This window comes from Trematomus bernacchii, unplaced genomic scaffold (genome assembly GCF_902827165.1).
Source record: "Trematomus bernacchii unplaced genomic scaffold, fTreBer1.1, whole genome shotgun sequence".
Classification (NCBI taxonomy): domain Eukaryota; kingdom Metazoa; phylum Chordata; class Actinopteri; order Perciformes; family Nototheniidae; genus Trematomus; species Trematomus bernacchii.
The window spans coordinates 1,002,896-1,023,501 of record NW_022987739.1 but is presented as its reverse complement, the minus strand read 5'-3'; the positions used below and the strand labels follow the sequence as shown (position 1 = coordinate 1,023,501).

Below are 20,606 nucleotides of genomic sequence, written 5' to 3'. Positions count from 1 at the left end.
GTCTGTACATTGCTGTTTTAGTCTGTGTTCTTCTAATTAGTGTCTACAGTGTGTGCCTATTGAGCTTTATATATACAGTCTATATACAAAACCTGATCATGCCCCTCCCTCTCACTGTCTAAGTGAACGGTGAATGGAAAAACTACACTGCGCATGCTCAGAGTATTTTCCTATTTAATGTGTGTGGCAAAAAAATAATGACCATAGGGGCACTGAGCTGCCATCCCCACCATACGTCATCTCACATAATTCAGAGCTGATTGGCTGTAAGTAGTGTGCCGCGAAAAGTGTGGTGTGTGAAGAGGAGACGAGAGAGCTGCAGTGACGCGTCCTAAAACCCGGAAGTATGCTGTGCATAGCTTCACTCGACAAAAAAGCAATGAGATTTCTCCATAGGATTTTAGAAAATAGCTGGAAATAAGATCTGTGGGAAACGTACCTGTTAGATAAATGCACGTTTTGTTCAGCCGGATAATATCCACATGTCTACCCTACTTTTATAATTTTTGAATCATAAATCAATCGATTAGATTTATGATAGACTTTTGAAACTACAAGAAGATAAGGAGGACTTTTACAAAAAAGTAATAGACATTTTTGTCCAGAAGGATAGGCAAATGGAATTCATCTTCAAGTCAAGGTAAGACCGCAATTTTATTGAAAATGGGATCTTACTAAGAGAGAACAATTCAATATTTAAATGATAAAATTACATTTTTTGGGTATCCTTTTGTTGAACTGTCTGTTTAAAATTAATCGAAGCATCAGACAAAAAAAGCTTTTGAAAATAATATTATATTTTGGTTTAGGTCAAAATATAATATTTGTAAACCTGAAGAGTCAGTGCCAGTGCCTCACCAGCCATGAACCTCACTGCACGTCACTGCAGAAGCTTATAGACATCTACGTTTTTTGTGCCCCACCACTTTTGTACATATAAAAACGCCACTGCTTATTTTATAGGACTATTTATTGTATTTTTTTCTACATTCTTTATCTCTGATTTTTATAAATACCAAGTATACCAATTTATTTAAATGTTTTGCCCCCTCTTATTTTAAATAACCCTGAATACAGCTAGGAAGCTAAATGTTTTGCTTTCTACATTGTCTGAGCACTTGTACCCTCAACTGGATCACAACATTTGAAAGCATGTAAATAAATAAATAATTTACATATTTGATTATTTTTTATACAACATTGAAATGCTTTTAGACACTATTTTTTTTATATGTGTTAACATTTCAAAGTAGATTTTATTTATTCAGTTATTTGTATTAATTTTAATTTATTTATTTATCTATCTTTGTATTCATCTATTTTTTTTTTTTTTTTTACATTTTAAAGTACAGTATGGGATGGTGCAGCCGGGGGTAGTAGAAACAGGGGGTGCAGGAGAGACGTGAGTGCGAGATTGAGAGCAGCTGGTGGAATGGCGTCTTTGAGTCCTGGAGAGGAGGATATGGAAAGTGCATCTGAAGGAGAAGGAGGATGGAATGAAGTAAGGAAAAAGACTTCAAGAAAGAAGATAGACATGTCAAGTGACAGTCTTAGTGAATCTGATTCGCAGAATGAATTGAAGAAAGTAAAGAAAAGGATTGAGAATGAAGAGTGGAAAGTGATTGTGGAGTTTGGTGAGCAATCCGCAGCTAAGCTATCCAGTGGCCCTGACTAAAGCGATTCACAAAGAAATTGGATCAATAAAACAAGCAAGATTTCTGAGCAAAGGACGGATGTTGGTTGAAATGATGAATGCAAAACAACAGGAAAAGTTACTGAAAATGAAGACCCTGAATGAAGTTCGAATTAAATGCCATGTTCCTGGAGCAAATCGGAAAATACTTGGAGTTATCAGTGGAGTTCCGATAGAAATCGGCATAGAAGAACTCAAGAAAGAAATTGTCTGTAGTTAAGCGTCTTCCTACTAGGTATCAGGGTAAGATAGTGGATAGTTTGTCTGTTCTTCTTCAGTTTGAAGAAACAATTCAACAGAAGATTATGATCGGTTGCATGAGCTTTCCAGTAAGAGAATTCATCCCTAAACCTTTGCGGTGCTTTAAATGCCAAAGGTTTGGGCATGTGGCAGACAAGTGCAAAGCAAATAAGCCCAGGTGTCCAACATGTGCGGGGGAACATGAATATGGTAGTTGTGCTGCAGGTGCTAAGGTGAAATGTTGTAACTGTGGTGGGGAACATAGTGGTGCGTATCAGGGCTGCGAAGTGCAGAAAAAGGCCAAGGAGGTGCAGAGATACAAAGTGCAAAATAAAGTCTCATATTCTGAAGCAACAGAAAAGGTATCACTAAACATAGCTAGGAAATCCCAAGTAGCAGCAAGTATATTCTCTTCAAAAGATTTTCCCAAACTCCCACAGGCAAAGGAAAGCTTTCAGTCAAGACTGAAAACAATAGTGGAAGCAGCAGGTGAATGTTTGGGGATAAAGGATATAACGGTTGAAATGATACATGATATGTTAGCCCCCAATAATGATGATTCACAGATTAGTGAATAGATTGATGGTTTTTCTCATTCTGCAGTGGAATGCTAGAAGCCTTATTGCAAATGGACAAGAATTCAAGACCTATATATATCAGTTAAAAGAAAAACCAGACGTTATTTGTATTCAAGAAACATGGCTGAAGAATCATTTGGACTTCATTATTGGGGGATATAGTGCTATAAGACAAGATAGAAATGATGGTCAGGGAGGGGGATGTGCAATCTTTATCAGAGAAATAATGTCTTATAGTAGGCTAACATTTAAGAGCAGTCATGATTTAGAAATAGTGGGTGTAGAAGTTTGGATTAATAAAAGGAATATTAGTGTCCTGAATTTTTATAATCCATGTAATAAACTCAAAATAGAGGAATTAGACAGTCTTTGTCAAGGAAATGAAATAATATGGTGTGGTGATTTTAATGCACATAATACATTGTGGGGAGGGAGATCAACAGATTACAACGGACAGGTGGTGGAGGACTTAATGGAGGCAAATGAATTAGTTTGTTTAAATAATGGGCAAGGTACAAGACTCAATTTTAGAGATGGAACAGAGTCTGCGATCGATCTAACTCTGGTAACAAGTGAATTAGCTTCTGGTAGCAGTTGGGAAGTATTGGCAAATAACAGTATTGGGAGTGATCATCTTCCGATTATAATCAAGTTTGATATAAGTAATGTGGTTGAGCTAGACGGTATCATGAGATGGACTTTTTCTAAAGCAAATTGGGAGATGTTTGCTAAATTGTGTGATAATGAATTTGATCAGATTGATATGGCAGGAAGTATTGATGATATAAATGAGCAATTTACTTCAAATATAATTAAAAGCGCTAATCAATCTATTGGGAATAAAACTGGTAAACTTAGTAAATGTGTTAAGATGGTACCGTGGTGGAACAAAGAATGTAATGATGCAATCCGAAACAAAATCAGGCTGTTTGGAAAGCTAAGAAAGACACATTCATTACACAATTTATTAGAATATAAGAAGGCACAGGCTCAGGTAAGGAAAATTGTTAAAACAGCAAAAAGGGAGTGTTGGAGAGGATTCTGTTCAAGTATTGGGAGAACTACGCCATTAGATAAAGTATGGGGAATGATTAAGAAGATGAGGGGAATTAGACAGCAGAGTAGCCTGCCAGTGTTAGAGAATGGAGGGGAAATTGCCACTGGTGCTATGGAGAAGGCAGAAATTCTAGCTACAAATTTTGTCAAAGTTCATTCTTCGGAAAATTTGACAGAAGAAGGTAAGATCAGGAGGCAGGAAGTGTTAGATGAGCATCCTAATGTATATGAAGAAAGACATTCGTCGCAGAGTGTTGTAAATGTACCTTTTTCTATTCAAGAGTTGAGAATAGCATTAAGTAAGTGTAAAATGACTGCTCCTGGGAAAGATAATGTATGTTATATAATGTTGACCAAATTAAGTGATTTTGCATTAGGAAAGCTGTTGGAGATGTATAATAAGATTTGGGGAGAAAGGGAAGCTGCCAATAATATGGAAAGAGTCTGTCATTATTCCTATTAGAAAACCTGGGAAAGATCCAACTAGTCCAGGCAGTTATAGACCTATAGCTCTGACATCGCACTTGTGTAAAGTTATGGAAAGAATGATAACAGAAAGGCTGACATACTACGTTGAGAAAAATGAACTAATGACTCCTTATCAGAGTGGGTTTAGAAGAGGGCGGAGTACTTTAGACCCCCTGCTGTGCCTGGAATCTGAAGTTAGGAAAGCCCAAGCGAATAAGGAGTGTGTTGTAGCTGTATTCTTTGATGTGGAAAAAGCTTACGATATGATGTGGAAGGAAGGATTATTAATAAAACTGGACATTATGGGTCTGGGAGGTAATGTATATAATTGGATTATGGATTTTTTGTTTGGCTGTGCCATCAGAGTCCGAGTTGGCAATTCTTATTCTCGAAGGCATGAAGTTGAAAATGGAACCCCACAGGGGAGTGTAATTAGTCCTCTTTTGTTTTCTATCATGATAAATGATATATATATACACAAGTAGGATCTGTAAGTCACTTTTTGCAGATGATGGAGCTATTTGGAAAAGGGGCAGAAATGTAAATTATATTGTAGGTAAGATTCAGGAAGCCATTACGGAAATTGAAAGCTGGTCTCTGACATGGGGGTTTAGATTGTCGGTGGAAAAAACTGAAACTTTATTTTTTACGAGGAAAAGGATAGGTGAGGAGGTTAGGTTAAAACTTTAAAGAAAAGAAAGTGAAGACATTTAAATTTCTGGGAATATGGTTGGACGAGAGAGTCACATGGAGTACTCACATTGATAAAGTAGTAGATAAATGTAAAAGGGTTTTAAATGTTATGAGGTGCTTGGCAGGTACTAAGTGGGGGGCTGATAAAGCTGCTTTGAGGAACGTATACACAGCATTAATTAGATCAGCCATAGAATACGGACTCATAGTGTATGGTTCAGCTGCATACTCTTCTCTTCAAAAATTAGATAGAGTCCAGGCACAAGCACTAAGTATATGCTGTGGGGCAGTCAGATCTACACCAGTGTCGGCACTTCAGGTAGAGGTCGGAGAAATACCAATTTTTTTGAGGAGAAAACAGTTAATTGTTAATTACTGGGCAAATCTACAGGGCCATAAAGATACTCACCCTACTAAACAAACTGTAAAAACAAGTTGGGAAAGTAACAAAATGAAAAAAGAAAGTTTTTGTGTTTGTGTTTCGGAATTATGTAAGGAATTCAAAGTTAAAGAATGGAATATTAGTCCGACGGTGTTGTTATCAGCTGTTCCACCATGGTTGCTACCTCAACCTATAGTAGATTTATCTTTATTGAAAAGGTTACATTCAATGAAAAACAAAATTAATGTACAGGCTTATGTGAATACTGTTCTACATGAACAATATGGGCAGTTTATACAAATATTTACTGATGGATCCAAAAATCCAGAAAATGGTCAAACTAGTTGTGCATTTTATGTTCCTGAATTAAAAGTAAAAGTGGGAAAGCGGACGAGTGATCATATCGCAGTATATACAGTAGAGATGATGGCTATCTCACTAGCACTTCAGTGGGTAGAGGAAATACAGCCAATGCGAGTGGTCATTTGCTCTGACTCCAGTGCAGCTCTGGAGAGTATAAACAACTTCTCTTCAGAATGTCGACAGGATATTTTACATGAAATTTTACACATCATGTTTAGGTTAGTTCATCTGGGAATTGTTGTTCAATTTGTGTGGGTTCCAGCGCATGTGGGTATTAGAGGGAATGAGGTAGTGGATCAACTGGCAAAATGTGGTTTGAAAGCAAACCAGATTGATATTATGGTACCCATCAGTAGAGCAGAAGTCAAATCTGTTACAAAAGTTGTTATCAAGCAACAATGGCAAAAACTATGGGACAGTAACACCAAAGGAAGACATTTATACCAGATACAAAGGGAAGTAGGAACGGGAAGCACTTGGGGGAGTAGTAGAAGAGAACAGAGCATTAACAGCAGGATAAAAGTGGGTCACTCTGGATTAAACTCATCACTGCATCTGATTGGAAAACATCCAAATGGCAATTGTGATGGTTGCCAACAACCAGAGACAATACATCATGTATTTTTTAGCTGCCCGGATTATAACAGACAAAGACTCATTCTGAAAACTGCACTGGAACAACTCAACATCAAGGACATGGATTTCAAGTCAATATATGAAAGTAAATCAAGAAATGAAGCAAACAAGTTGATCTTCAAATTCCTCAAAAGCACTGGTCTGAGGACAAGGATTTAGTATAAACATTTAATAAACCAACAGTAGGTGGCGATATATGCTCCAAGTGGAAGCGATTCGCCATTAAAGAGAAGAAGAAGAAGAAGAAGAAGAAGAAGAAGAAGAAGAAGAAGGAGGATTCCTTGCGTCCCTCACTTGCGTCGTTTCCCTGTGACTAGTCCCTCCCACCAGGGAAGCATGGAGAGACGCAAGGAAACCACGAGAAGCAGGGAAATGAGTTTTAAGGGCAATGGGACGTCCTTTCCTCCGGAGCGTCACGTGAAGCGACGTCCGTTTGTGATGACGCTGCACAGCTGATCGTCTGACAGCAGCCAGCTCTGTCCCCGTTATTTTCACACACACCCCCGCCTCTGTTAGTACACATTTACACAAACATGTGTATCATCTGTTGTAGACCCAAATAAATAAAATAAAATAAGAACTAATTCACAAAAAACATAAACGCCATTCTTAAAATGTATAAACGAACTATTAGTTTGGTTAATATTGATTACAGTGCACAATATAAATAAAATAATTGTGAGAAGAAAAAGAGATATGTTATCTATCAAAACCCAGTTAGATTAACATTAACTGGATTGCACACTTTGTGTGGATATGTAGCAAATTAACATGTTAAATAGCACTTAATGACTGACTGAATGGAAATGACAATAAATGAAAATGTAAAACGAAAAAAGCGATTACGAAAATGTTTCCAATAAATGAATGAAATGATTTTTGTCCACTTTGTTGTTCAGATATATCACATATTTGTAACTAAATGATGCATTAATTGAAACAAAACACAGTATAAACCAGGGGCGTCGCCTGGACCTGAAAACATTCGGGGCTTAGCCCACAGTGGCGGCGGCACTACAGTGGCATTTTTCACTGCAACACTCCCCACACGCACACACACAGTACACCCGCGACTTACAATGAAGGCTCGATAATCAGCTCACGGCATATAGGCAGGGGTAAAGTGGTATTTTTTATGAGTGGGGTCCTCACCTCCTCTAGGGGGGTCCGGGGGGATGCTCCCCCGGGAAGATTTTTTTTTAAATATTGAAGTTAAATGCATCAATCTGGTGCACTTTGAGAGCAAAATGAAGAGATCTATGGATACCTCTCTCAACACCCATATGAAGCAGAACTGTAAACAGATTTTTCTTTATGGATACTTTACTAATCACTCCCCTTTTAAACTCTATTCTTGTTTTACTACCATATAGTATTTCATAACTGTTTTTCCTTTATTCTCTTATTTTTTTTATAACTATAATGATCATATGAAGGTGTGCCGCGGAAATAATCTTTTGAATAATTTGTGACCAAACCGTTTGAGACCCACTGAGATAACTTAGACTAAAGTTAACTATCTAAACACTCAGAGAGTCCTTTAGCTCACCTGAGTCTCTCAGTCTGAGAGGAGAGGACTCTCCTCCAGCTTCTTGTGGAACAAACAGCTCCTTATGTCCGTTAGTGCAGCTAGCTAACCAGATGCTAACAACACGGTCCATGCTGGCACCGGTCCCTCCCTCCCTCTCAATCACACTAAATGCGCTATTGCCACACACACACAGAGCCGAGCTTGAATGACACAAGCACACATTTATTTCCATGCAACTCTCTGATTGGTCTGGTGTCATGCCTCTGTTGCATTCACTGAACACGGGAAATTACAGTGCTGCCGTCCTCTCTTGTGTCATGATGAGGTTCACGTAAAGCACGGTTAATGTATTATATTATTGAGGGACAATTGTCCGGGGCTACAGAAAAAACATTCGGGGCTAAAGCCCCGGATGCCCAGGCCAGGCGACGCCACTGGTATAAACTGAGGAGTGAGTCCCGTGAGTTTCATGTGTTTTCTTCACTCCGCTGGGAAACTCTGCTCTCATGTCAAGAAGCATCAGATCAGTGCATGCGCTGCACCGTCCAATCAGTGAGCGATACACAGTAAGGGGGCGGGGCGAGTCTCTGAGGATTTCATCGAAGGATGGTCTGGTGGTTCCTCGATTATAGCTCCTCTATTATCGCTCCTCGCTCCTCGATCCTCGGTCCTCCGGCAAAAATAAGGGACGTTACTCAAAATGGCGCAGACAAATCAACTTCCGGTGAGACCGAGACCGAGGAGCGAGGAAATGAAAAATAAGAGAAGTGAAACGGGGTCCTTGAGCAACTGCACATGCTTCCGGGTCCAAACTCCTAACCCGTGGAGAGGAGCTTCAGTCATTCCTCAGTTAATGTTAGAATAAAGTACATAAAAGTGAATGATGTCTCCAGACTCGGATCAGAGCGGTGTTTCTCTTCCTGTCTCTGGAATACTGATAGCAGTGGTGTCGAGTTTCATCAATGGCTCCACCTTTGTGCTGCAGAAGAAGGGGATATTACGCTCCAGAGACAGAGGTATAATGAAGCTGATAATTAGCTTTCTGTATGAAAATGCATACATATCTAGCTTTCTGTATGAAAATAACACCATAAAGTCTGTTCATAAAACGTGTTTCTGTGTTTTCCTCAGGGGGGTCGTACCTCACAGATGTGGTGTGGTGGGGGGGCACTCTGGCCAGTGAGTATATACTCGATACAGATATGTATCCTTCATAACCAGAGGTGGCCGGGAGAAGTACTCTGGTCTTGTACCAACCAGAGTGTAGGAATACTCTGTTTCAAGTAAAAGTCCTGTATTCAAAATGTTACTCGAGTAAAAGTGCAAAAGTATCAGCATCAAAATATACTTAAAGTACAAAAAGTAAAAGTAGTCATTATGCAGATTGGTCCATTTAAGAATAATATATATGATATGTTTTATAATTATTGATCATCAAAGCTGGTAAAGGTGCAGCTAGTTTGAATGACTTTGTATACTGCAGGGTAGCTTGTGAATTTAATCCAGGTGGAACTAAAGTCTGATTTAAGAGCTGATTATATTCATTATGTCTTATCTATGCCGCTGTGACGGGAAAAAATAAAGCATTATGTTATCTTATTATAGCCCCACCTGTTGACACTAGAGGACAGTGGTGGAGAATGGTACTTAAGTAAAAGTATTTAAAATACAAATAGGAAAGTGTACTTGAAGTATTAGGAGTAAATTACTCATGCAGAAAAAACTCAAAAATATTAAGATACATTTCTTTAGTAAATGTACTTAATTACTTTGCAGCTCTGCTAGAGGATATAGGGCAACACGTTTGTCATGTTTTTGACACACCTGTGTATGTCTCTCATCAGTGATTGTTGGTCAGATTGGGAATTTCCTGGCGTATAACGTGGCCCCCGCTGTGATCGTCACACCTCTGGGAGCCCTGGGAGTGTTATTTGGGTAAGAGAGAGACTCTTTCTTATTTTCTGCTGGCACATTGACTATGTTTTTGATCATAAATAAAGCTTCTTTGACTTTGTTATGAAGATGTTGTGTGCTCCTGCAGGGCTGTGCTGGCCTCGTGGATCCTGAAGGAGCATCTAAACATTCTGGGGAAGCTGGGCTGTGTTTTATGCTGCTGTGGCTCCGTGGTGCTCATCATCCACGCCCCTAAAGCCGAGACTGTGACCTCCAGAGAGCAGCTGGAGGAGAGGCTGGCAGACCCAGGTGAGACACTCAAATCAATCCAATAGAAAATAAATATCAATAAGATGTTTTTACTTAACGTGTATTATGTAAGACAACAGAACAATGTAAAAACTTCATTCAAGACTTTATTGTCATTTTCACATTAGCTACAGTGTAGATGTGTCGATGAAAAACGTAGGTCACAGGCTCCTCCAACAGTGCAACATATATATAGGACATAGAACAAATAAAACAGTTAAAATAGTGCAAGTAAATACAAATAAAATATAAATAGTGCAAGAAGAGTCTATTATACAAGTAAATGGAATGAGATATTAGATCAATCATTTGCAAGAAGATGCAAACAGATGAATGTTTATGGATGTTCTTTAAAGTGCAGGTGTTTAATAGTCTTATGGCCTGTGGGATGTCCCTGAGTCTGGTGGTTTTAGACCTGATACTGCGGTACCAGAATTGTTTTATTTATAGGAAAACATCATTCAGAATATCCAGACGGTAGCCTGTACACCAACAATGAAACACATGAGCACATACTGCAGTTTAAAAAAGCAGAAATAAGTACTTCTCCTACCTCTGTATAAATCTCTAAATAATCTCTCCTGCAGTGTTTGTGAGCTACGCCCTCCTGGTGGTGGTGCTGCTGCTCGTCCTCATCCTGTTTGTTGCTCCGGCTCACGGCTCCTCTAACATCATGGTGTACGTCTCCATATGCTCCCTGCTGGGCAGCTTCACCGTGCCCTGCAGCAAGGGCCTGGGCCTGGTGGCAGGGGAGGTGTTTGGGGCCGATGGGGGTCGCGCTCTGCCTCTCTTCCTCTTCCTGCTGTGCACGCTCGCCGTCAGCATCCTCCTGCAGTTCCTCTACATCAACAAGGCCCTGCAGAGCTTCAGCTCCAATGTGTTTGAAGCCGTGTACTATGTGGCATTCACGTGCTCCGTGATCGTGGCGTCCGCTCTGCTGTTTAAGGAGTGGACGGCTCTGACGGCCACACACAGCCTGGCCCTGCTCTGCGCTCTCACCACGGTGTGTGTCGGAGTCGCTCTGCTGCGCATCTCACAGGAGGCCGAGGTCACCTGGAAGAAGAAGGCGGACTGATGGAGATGATTTATGTTTACAGGCCGTTATGACACATTAAGTATTCCATCCATGCAGGTAGCATTCCTCATAACATACTTGATTGGTCAAAACTCAGTTTAAATGAACAATTTATAACTACCTTGACTTAACATTTAACTTGAATCTCTTGCAGTTTCTTATGGAAAGTTCTCAATTACTGTGTAACCTATAATTAATTAAAGAGGCCCAACTATGCTTTTGGGGGTTTCCGTTTCCTGTAGTGTGTTTTATAGGTTTTTGTGCATGTAAATGGTCTGCAAAGGCTAAAATCCCAAACTTCCTCTCCAACCAATCAGAGCAGACTGGGCTCTGGTTTCAGACAGAGGGTGAAAAGAGGTAGTATGAATACTTATATCAGCCTGAACTCGAGCATACTATGTCCTCTTTAAATAACACCTGGGTAACAGTTAATTTCCCATGTTATATTTTGCCTATTTGCAAATAGGTACAAGAGGCTTAACGGACAGATGCAACCTGTTAAATAGAAACTTAAAATAATTCTGTTTAATTGAATAAGCTCTTTAAAAGTTCCTCCAATGAAAGACTATATGACCGACACTTTAACTTATTCAGTGAGCCTGTGAATTATTCAGTGTAACTTAAGAAGCAGCCTCTTTAGTCCAGGAGCTGTGAAGACGAGTTTGAACAATGACTGAATTATCTCTATGTCTGATATACCAAATATAAACTTTTTATTTATTTATTATTTAACGTGGTAACTGTGATGTGATGTCAATTAATTGTTGATTAATTTGATTATGGACAATGTATTTAAAAAATATGTTTACATTCATTTCTACTATTTGTTATAAAAGTTTAAAAAACACGCGTTTAAATGTAGTTGTACTTCAATTTTACTAATACAGATTACTATACATGTAGTTTAAAAAAATATATGGGACTCATACTTTCATTAAAGTATTCGTTTTAACTCCTCACCAGTTGTTCACAAATGCTGTTGTCCATTATTTGTAATAATGTACACGCTTTTGAATAAACAAGGATTTTACTACAGATTGTGCTGTATTATTGTAAAGTGGAGAATAGAAGTAGTGGTAGTGATTTATGTTGATCCTTAACAATTATCCAAAAATGCACATTAAAATATTTATAATTAATAAGGCAATAAACTAAAGGGATGTTCTTAATTGCACTGTAATAAAATCTATATTATGTTGAATTAACATGTGTAAAACATTAAGTACTGTTATATAAGATGTAAAGAGACAATTGAATGTTGTTTATTTACTTATCTTTACGAGTAATTATAAGTAATCATAACATCTAGATGCATTGTGTTTTAAAACAGCTGCTTTGCACATTATTTGTCTATTTTTGTATAGATAATATGAATCACCTAATGACAACAATAAAGATGACTCATGGTAAATACTATGAGTGTTTGTAGTATCAGTGTGCTTCTGGACTTCAACCTCCGGAGGGCTCATCAGTTCAGCGGGCTCTGCTGCTCTGATAAGCAGAAGAAGAAGCTCTCAGTGCGGCAGTCGTTCAGCGGATCTCCTTCTGATGAACCTTGAGATGTGGAGCATCAGAAGCCGGAAGTAGGCTAGCTATCAGCTAATCTGCTAGCTATTCCACTTTGCTCTTGTTGTGGGGAAACCAGCAGGCAGCTACCTTTTGGACAGGTGATGTACTTCCATTATTTCCTATTTAACTTATTTAACCAAACAAATAACCAATAGCTGGGTTATTTGTATTTAACTTGACGCCAACTGACTTCGCTAGCCAGCCAATTAGTTTGCCGTCGAGCTAATACAAGCTAATGTGGCTATCGAGGGAAATACTCGTAATGCATGCTTATATTTGGATGAAAATGGAATGCTTTGGCCCCACAATAATGGCCCTTTCAATGTGAATAGTGTTCTGACATTTGATGACAGTGTTGTTAAGGAAATAGGCTGTTTACTGCCGGTGTATTTAATTAACAGCCGAAATAAGATCGCGGATGTTGCCTTTGTTAATTACGCCCAAATGCTACGGAACAAACCAGATCACATACTATCAGATACCAGGCTACTAAGCTAAGCTAATAGTATTTAATAAAATGTGCCTTTAGTTACCTATGACTTTTTTTAATAGAGGCCTTATAACTGTGTTTTGGCACTTTGCTTCGCACTTACGAACTGCAGTGCACTTCTTTTGAAATGTATGTATTTTAATTGTTGTTTTTTTACTTAATTGTTTTTCTTATTTGTATTACGTTTATTTTTATATTGTATATTATATATTATTTTTTTCACTTTGTTATTATTGTTTATTTTTTAAATTATAAATAATCAATGCAGTATACTTCCCATTATATTTAAAATTTTATTTTTATTCTATTATTTGTATCATTATCAATCAGAGTTCTATTTTCCCTTTTAATGTTACACATTCTTTTATTTTTAAATGTATTTTTATTTTTATATTATCTATTCATATATACCTTTTTTAGTTTTCAAGGGTTATCATTTTTATCCTTCATTATTCATAGCCTTGTAACTATCTATTTATCTAGCCTTTTGTATCTTATGATATGAAACCCCACTTTTAAGATCAGTGTTGCAAAGCACTGTCGAGCTGCATTAACAAATGTAGTTCCTCGTTGTATCTTAGCTTAGCACAGAGCGTGCTCAGGTTAACCTCAGAGGTGTCACTCCCTGAATTCCTCTGTTGGAAAGGTTTTTATTGACACAGCAGCTGACTAAGTTTCACGAGGCTTTTTTGGCACAACACCCTCTCAACCTGCTGGCATTCAATCATCGATTTCTAGTATGGGATAAGCTGACATTGAAACTAGTTAGTTGTAAAAGTTACTCTGATGGATTAATACCAAACGTCAAATCATGGTGGATGACTTTTGTAATATCACCTGTGGAGACGGTAGGTCTTGGCTGTCAACATTTCTCTTTTGGACTTTTATACCCCACAGCAGCTGTTTATAAATGTCATGTCTAACTTTGTGTCTGCTCTCAGGTGTGTGGGCTGGACGGGACTGTCATTTAGGCAAGCACCTGCACTGTTTGCTCGTAGATGTGACAGACCACACCAACACAACCAGCCTCACTATGGGTGAGGACCGGGGGAAGTATGATTTCTACATCGGCCTGGGGTTGGCCGTCAGCTCCAGCATCTTCATCGGAGGAAGTTTCATCCTGAAGAAGAAAGGACTTCTGCGGCTGGCCAGGAAAGGAGCCATGCGAGCAGGTACTGACCTTTACTGGGGAACTGATGCACCTCACAAATAACCTAAAAACAAGGAACGACAACCTGTCAGAGCAGTGAAGGCACTCCCTGCTGCAGTTAAGCAACTGATAAGTAGCTGAACAGGTAGAGGCACACCTGGAGAAAACACTTCACCTACGTTTCAGGTTTTCTTAGTTTTACTCTGAATGGTGTGTGTTTTTGTGCATCAGGAAGCTTTCACAGGGAAGTTAAGCTGGAGGAAATAATTAACAACTTCGTATAAAAACCTTTTTTTTAGGGTAAAGTCCATAAAAGATACTCAGTCTTATAGAAGGTTCTGGTTCAAAGTACATTACCTTTTTCAGAAACTTTCCACGAAAAGTTTGGGAGGATTTAAAAACAATTATAATAAGAATATATTTATGTATATAGCACTTTTGAATGCAATGTTAGAAAGTCCTTCTACAAAGTCAAAAAAAGAATAAATAAACACAGCAATATTAAAATAAAATAACCAAACATACATCATGCAAATATTTGTAAACGTATGTTTTAAGCTTCAATAATAAAATGAGCCCCTGACATTTGTATTAGTTGTAATATTAATACCTTACCGTTTTTAAAGTTGTCTTATTTACGGGAGGGGTCAATAAATTCACATGATATTTGAAAGGGGGATATACAGGCCTATAGAAGTCTTTTATTTGAAAGGGCATTTTTTTTGGTGATTCAATGAAAGTTCAATAACTCAAATGTATTTACTTTAATTTGAGCTCAACTAAATTGGCGTTTTTAAATGTTCTATATGAAGGGTTTATATGAAGGTCAGCTGATGTTTGATCACCTGACCCTCTGCAGCTGCTGCATGTTGTGTATTTATTGACTACATGTTTTGTTAACATGCAAATGTTATTCAAATGAATAGATTCAAATGTTCTTAATATATGCTTTTGTTCTTCAGGCCAGGGGGGTCATGCATATCTGAAGGAGTGGCTGTGGTGGGCCGGTTTATTATCAAGTAAGTGAAAACACGCAGGAGGTCCAAACTGTGATCAGATAGGAGCCGGTTAGTTAAAGGATGTTTAGGCAAGGAGATTCAAACTGGGTTCAAGTTGGTTGAACGGATAGTTTTCACCTTTTTGTGAATTCAAGGCCTTTTTAAAAAGGACTTAATTGAATCAACAGCATATTTCAGCCCCTCAAGTATGAAGATTTGCTGTTTTTCTTTATTTTAAATCATATGAGAGATATCTTTCACCAAATTAGACTATATTAAAAAGTATCTTGGTTCCAGCACTAGTGGGAGGACCTTACTTTTAATCAATTGTTGTTAAACCATTATATGTATCTTTGACCCAGTTGACCTCACACTTCTGGTATGTATTGTTACGTAGTTTACCTGCAAATTACTCCACCCGTGATCACGTCTTTCATACTTATTACTGTTTGAACACATGAACCTCAGCCTGCCTTTCATTACACCATGTGTCTTACTGAGTGTTTGTCATATCTCTCAGTGGGAGCCGGTGAAGCAGCGAACTTTGCAGCGTACGCCTTCGCTCCGGCGACCCTGGTGACCCCGCTGGGAGCGCTCAGCGTGCTCGTCAGGTAAAGATACCTCTGCAGGAAAAAAATCAGGTCCTGTGTGTTTTCCTAACCTCTTCTGCTTCAGTGAGAAATGTCCAGGGGTTAAGGAAAGATGATCAGAGGAAAGAGATGCACTGACACTGTGACGTCATTATGATGAGGATGTTACTGAGTCGAGCGTAGAGAAACTACAGTTTCACATAGATGGACTAAAAACATCTAGATACTTTGTGTGTTTTTTATCCTGTTGCAAGCTTTATAAACATGGACATCGGTAACAAATATATTCTTCATTGCCAAGGAATTGTTTGATCACACTTGTGTCCGGTTGGATTAATCCACATGAATCCCAATTATTATGAATGTATGAAACTATTTAAATAAATACAACTACAAGCCTGTTAGGCCACCATTCAAACATGTGAGGCAAGGAATTGTGGGACCCCGTTTTCTCCTTTCGTAAAGGAAGGTCAAGTGTTTCCTAAAGGAGATGATAGGGAAGGAGCTTCAATGCTTCCTTTATCATCTTCTAGAGAATCCAAACAGCTCTTATCAAGACATTTCCGGGTCATTTCACACCTTTAGGAACCTTCCTGATAGAAAAAAGACTATGCGACCGCAACCTAAAACCATGTGTAAAGTAACTTTTTTACATATTAGTAAATGGATGTGTGTCCTGTACTGACTGTCCTGTCCTGACTGTCCTGTACTGACTGTGTCCTGTACTGACTGTGTCCTGTACTGACTGTGTCCTGTACTGACTGTCCTGTACTGACTGTCCTGTACTGACTGTCCTGTACTGACTGTGTCCTGTACTGTGTTTGCAGTGCGGTGCTGTCCTCCTACTTCCTGACGGAGCGGTTGAACCTCCACGGGAAGCTGGGCTGCCTCCTCAGCATCCTGGGCTCCACCACCATGGTGATCCACGCCCCGCAGGAGGAGGAGATCAGCAGCCTGGACCACATGGCCGAGAAGCTCGTCGACCCAGGTACAGAGAGAACGGGCCGGAAACATTTCTGTCATCATGGCTTACTTCCTTGTAACACAAGAATAAGGGAGGACATGTTGTGCTTTCTGGGGGTTTCCCTTCCCTGTAGTGTTCTATAGGTTTTAGTGCATGTGAATGGTCTGCAAAGGCTAAGATCCCGTCGTTCCCTCCAGAGGGAGTTTCTCCCACTGACAGTAGAGGCACAAATTAATAATGCAGTGTTTCCCATACATTGATTTATTTGTGGCGGGCGGTGTGGTGCCCCCACAAATAGAATCAAATTCTGTGGGAAACACTGTAATGTGACCCGCTCTATCGAAATCAGTCGGAAGTCGCAACGGCTCATTTAAAAATAAACGTGGATTTGCGTAAAAAAATAGTTTTTCTGGGTTTGGGTGTTTTGTTTGATTTTAACTAAACAAAGTATTTGCTTTCAGAATATGAAATTTTTATTTCCAAAATCACACGCTAAATACATTTTTGAAGCTTGTAAAGGGAAGAAGACAGCTCTCACTCGCACTCTTCCGCAGCGCCGCTCCCGCTGACATCACGGCAGGGTCCGTTACAGTTTGTTTTCATCTGATTTAAAATAAACAAAGTCTTGGCTTTCAGAATATTAAACTTGTTTCGGCAAATTCAGATGATAAATACAGCTTTGAAGCTTGTAACGGCATAATTACAAGCAGAGAACGGAGTAACTTGACGGCACAGCAGGCATAACAACAGCCGGTGTTTCTTGTGAGTGTTTCCCCGGGAAACAAACACACAAACGCAAAAATACACAAACGCACGAGCTTCCCCCAGACCAGTAATCCAAACAAAAATATCTTCCCTCCGTACTACTTTGATCATTTGCTAGCCGCTAATAATCAATCAGATCGATGGATTCCAGAGAAGAGATGACTCGGTGATAGTCATTATATAATGTGACATATTTTGCTTAATATTTGGAGTGCAACAACAATCCTGATATCATTAGAAAGCTAGGAATCTCCTCTTTCCAACAGTGGATACAACTCAAAATGTGTCTTCGGGTCAATGCGACTGATTTCGATGGAGCAGGTCACATATGTCCTCTTTTAAAAGGCTACAGTATGTACATTAATTAATTTCATATCAGAATAATGCCTATTTTGCTTGATTTAAGAACAAACTAGAACTACTTATTATGGCATTTTATTTTTCCTTAATTAAGACAAGTGGGCCCCATATCAGATACCAGGCGAATAAGCTAATATGTTGTATTGTATGCCCCATGCCTACAATACAATATCTCTTCTTCTTTTGCAAAAAATAAATACATTACCAGACCCTGGGGGGGGATGTAGGAGGTCAGATTTCCCCCCAAATTAAATAAAGAACATTCAGTTCAGTTTTCTGCTGCTTATTTATGACGTAGATATCAGAATATTCAAGGTTTTTTCTCAAATGTAAAAATTCAATAAATAAATATTGACAAATGTTTTTACCTTTGAGCTAATATGCTGCTGTACCAAACACTACCAATGTGTTTGTATTCTTACTCACCTTGCTACCCGTTTCCTCCCAGCCTTTTTATCCTTTGCCATTGTGGTCATCATCGTGGCGCTCATCTTCATCTTCGTGGTGGGTCCCCGTCACGGTCAAAGCAACATCCTGGTGTACATCACCATCTGCTCGGTGATCGGATCGCTGTCGGTGTCCTGCGTCAAAGGCCTGGGCATCGCCATCAAGGAGGCGATCGCGGGGAAGAACGTGGTGGGGAACCCTCTGGCCTGGATCCTGCTGCTGGGGCTGCTGGCCTGCGTGAGCACGCAGATCAACTACCTGAACAAGGCGCTGGACATCTTCAACACCTCGCTGGTGACGCCCATCTACTACGTGTTCTTCACCACCTCCGTGCTCTCCTGCTCCGCCATCCTCTTCAAGGAGTGGGGCCACATGGGGGCCGGGGACGTCATCGGGACCCTGAGCGGCTTCCTCACCATCATCGTGGGCATCTTCCTGCTGCACGCCTTCAAAGACGTCAGCGTCAGCCTGTCGTCGCTCGCCGTGTCCATGAGGAAGGACGAGCGCCCGGCGGCTAACGGCGTAGCGTCGCACTACGAGCTGCTGCACAACGAGTCCACGGAGGACATGGAGGACCGGGAGATGGGGCTGCCGTTTGACAGCGTCTCCAGGAGGAACGGGGCGATGACTTCCTCTTTAGATCACTGAGGAACTCTTCATACTGACTCGACACTAATGAGACAATCAACTGTGAGGGAAGCGTTCGGGCGGACCAGCGGATTGTATTTAACGTTTTAATTTGCCTTACTTTTCTCTGAACCCTAGAACTTAATTTCATTCCTCTGTAGCGCTGTAAATATGAGTTTTTTTAAGAGAAGTTTTGTTATATGTACATGCATACTCATGCACTGACTTACTTTCTATAAATCAAAGGGGATAAAATGTTTTAATATATATTCTATATGAAGTCCTGCTGACAATTAAAAAAGGACGCTCACTATGATTTGAGGTTTTTCTTTTCGTGATACTTGAAGGTAACGACAGATTTCGTTGGAAGTTTTCTTTTTTACATAAAGCTCTCGAGGTGAACCAACAGATTTGTTACATATTTATTGAATTAAAATGATTAAAACATTTGAAGGCACAGTGAATAAATGCTTAACATGAGTATGAGCGTTGTTACTTTTCAATTTCCTTTAAAATATTGTGCATGCACGTTCAACAACAATATAGAATATAACACCTCCACCCTTAAAATACGTTACTCTCCACCTTTAATACTCCACCACTGCAAACCCCTTAAATATTATCTGATAAAACTCATTTCACCTCCCTGATCTAAAGCTTTCTGCAAGTATAAAACAAAGAATAGTCATCCAAAAGGGGAATATCTATTCGTATATGATAAGGCACAAGTGAATACAAAAAATAATAAATCTGACACAAAAAAAAAAGTGGCCCCTCTTCCCGACGTCTGCCTCTCTACGAAGTGACTGAGTGTGAGTTTCAGCTGCTGGCCAGAGACTGGTGAATGGGCGGCTGGAAGCAGCGCACGTGTTCCACCGGCATATTCTCTCCGTCTCCGGCCTTCAGGTACTTGTTCAGGATCGAAAACACCTCATTGTTGATGACCTGGAATCTGCGGATCCTGTCCACCATCTTCTTCAGCGGCTGAAGGAAGGCAGATATACAGAGGGGGGGGGGATTCAATATCAGGGTATATGCAGGAATCCTGAAGTCAAATGTAACACCTTTTAAGACCTTTTTTAAGACCCTTTCCATACATTTTAAGACCTCATCGCCACTTTGAGTTTTAACCGGTTACATTGGCGACACACTTTACCTCACATTCACTATATACAATATTGATTGTCCTTCCTCCTTATCTTCCAACCATTTGGACGCAAACTTGCATTTCCCCATAACGATGTTGTTTAACAACCGGCGTAAACGGAGCTTCGCGCGCTATCAAGCAGTGAGCGTGCGATGTCCTGTTCAGATGACGTCAAATCCAACGGGATGCCATAAATAAACTACACAGAATCACACTGCACACCTACGCAATGATTACATTCAGGCAGACTGTAGAATACAACCTCTTTGGACCATTTATATACTTATTGAAAACAAGCTACAACATTTAATACCTTGGAAAATGCAGTTTAATACTTTTTAATAGCCTTCATTTTCACTAAATTGATTTATCAACTTGTAATACTTTTTAAGACCCCGCGGACACCCTGAATAAGTGTTCCACAATTTATCCTAATTGCAATATAGACTTGCACAACATCCAAAATGCAGTGATAATTATAACCTCATTGAACAAGTACTAGTAGATAATAAAATATCATTTCGATCTGCAGTCCCTGGAAGTTGGCACAATATTCTGCAAATTATGCAAAAGTATCTGAAT

At 39.5% G+C, this 20,606-nt stretch overlaps 3 protein-coding genes across 5 annotated transcripts in view; 2 read left to right on the top strand and 1 right to left on the bottom strand.

The window, feature by feature from the left end:
- Nucleotides 1-8,317: 8,317 nt before the first annotated feature.
- Nucleotides 8,318-11,952, top strand: nipa1 (NIPA magnesium transporter 1). Its single transcript, XM_034146260.1, has 5 exons — nucleotides 8,318-8,656; nucleotides 8,772-8,819; nucleotides 9,485-9,575; nucleotides 9,682-9,842; nucleotides 10,430-11,952. Exons 1-5 carry the CDS (start codon nucleotides 8,521-8,523, stop codon nucleotides 10,915-10,917), a joined length of 924 nt encoding a protein of 307 aa, XP_034002151.1. The 5' UTR covers nucleotides 8,318-8,520; the 3' UTR covers nucleotides 10,918-11,952.
- A 439-nt stretch (nucleotides 11,953-12,391) lies between these two features.
- On the top strand, nucleotides 12,392-19,357 carry nipa2 (NIPA magnesium transporter 2). 3 transcript variants are annotated; one of them, XM_034146258.1, is made up of 6 exons: nucleotides 12,392-12,584; nucleotides 13,948-14,148; nucleotides 15,089-15,145; nucleotides 15,645-15,735; nucleotides 16,542-16,702; nucleotides 18,252-19,357. In XM_034146258.1, exons 2-6 carry the CDS (start codon nucleotides 14,010-14,012, stop codon nucleotides 18,896-18,898), a joined length of 1,095 nt encoding a protein of 364 aa, XP_034002149.1. In that variant the 5' UTR covers nucleotides 12,392-12,584; nucleotides 13,948-14,009; the 3' UTR covers nucleotides 18,899-19,357. The 3 variants fall into 3 exon arrangements, with proteins under 3 accessions (XP_034002149.1, XP_034002148.1, XP_034002147.1); XM_034146257.1 differs by having other exon boundaries at nucleotides 12,393-12,584; nucleotides 13,918-14,148; XM_034146256.1 differs by lacking the exon at nucleotides 12,392-12,584 and adding an exon at nucleotides 13,426-13,824 and having other exon boundaries at nucleotides 13,918-14,148.
- Nucleotides 19,286-20,606, bottom strand: part of cyfip1 (cytoplasmic FMR1 interacting protein 1) — a 50,939-nt gene continuing 49,618 nt past the window's right edge. The window contains exon 31 of the mRNA XM_034146255.1: nucleotides 19,286-19,861. Within this exon, the coding sequence (XP_034002146.1) occupies nucleotides 19,697-19,861 (165 nt within the window). The 3' untranslated portion in view covers nucleotides 19,286-19,696. The remainder of the gene's footprint in view (nucleotides 19,862-20,606) is intronic.

Excerpts from the sequence above, each read along its gene's own strand:
- nipa1 (XM_034146260.1), top strand. The coding sequence starts at position 8,521 with ATGATGTCTCCAGACTCGGATCAGAGCGGTGTTTCTCTTCCTGTCTCT. Across the intron at positions 9,576-9,681 it reads GCCCTGGGAGTGTTATTTGG|GGCTGTGCTGGCCTCGTGGA; the intron begins GTAAGAGAGAGA and ends GTGCTCCTGCAG. Across the intron at positions 9,843-10,429 it reads GGAGAGGCTGGCAGACCCAG|TGTTTGTGAGCTACGCCCTC; the intron begins GTGAGACACTCA and ends TCTCTCCTGCAG.
- nipa2 (XM_034146256.1), top strand. The coding sequence starts at position 13,788 with ATGGTGGATGACTTTTGTAATATCACCTGTGGAGACG. Across the intron at positions 15,146-15,644 it reads GTGGGCCGGTTTATTATCAA|TGGGAGCCGGTGAAGCAGCG; the intron begins GTAAGTGAAAAC and ends CATATCTCTCAG. Across the intron at positions 15,736-16,541 it reads GCGCTCAGCGTGCTCGTCAG|TGCGGTGCTGTCCTCCTACT; the intron begins GTAAAGATACCT and ends CTGTGTTTGCAG.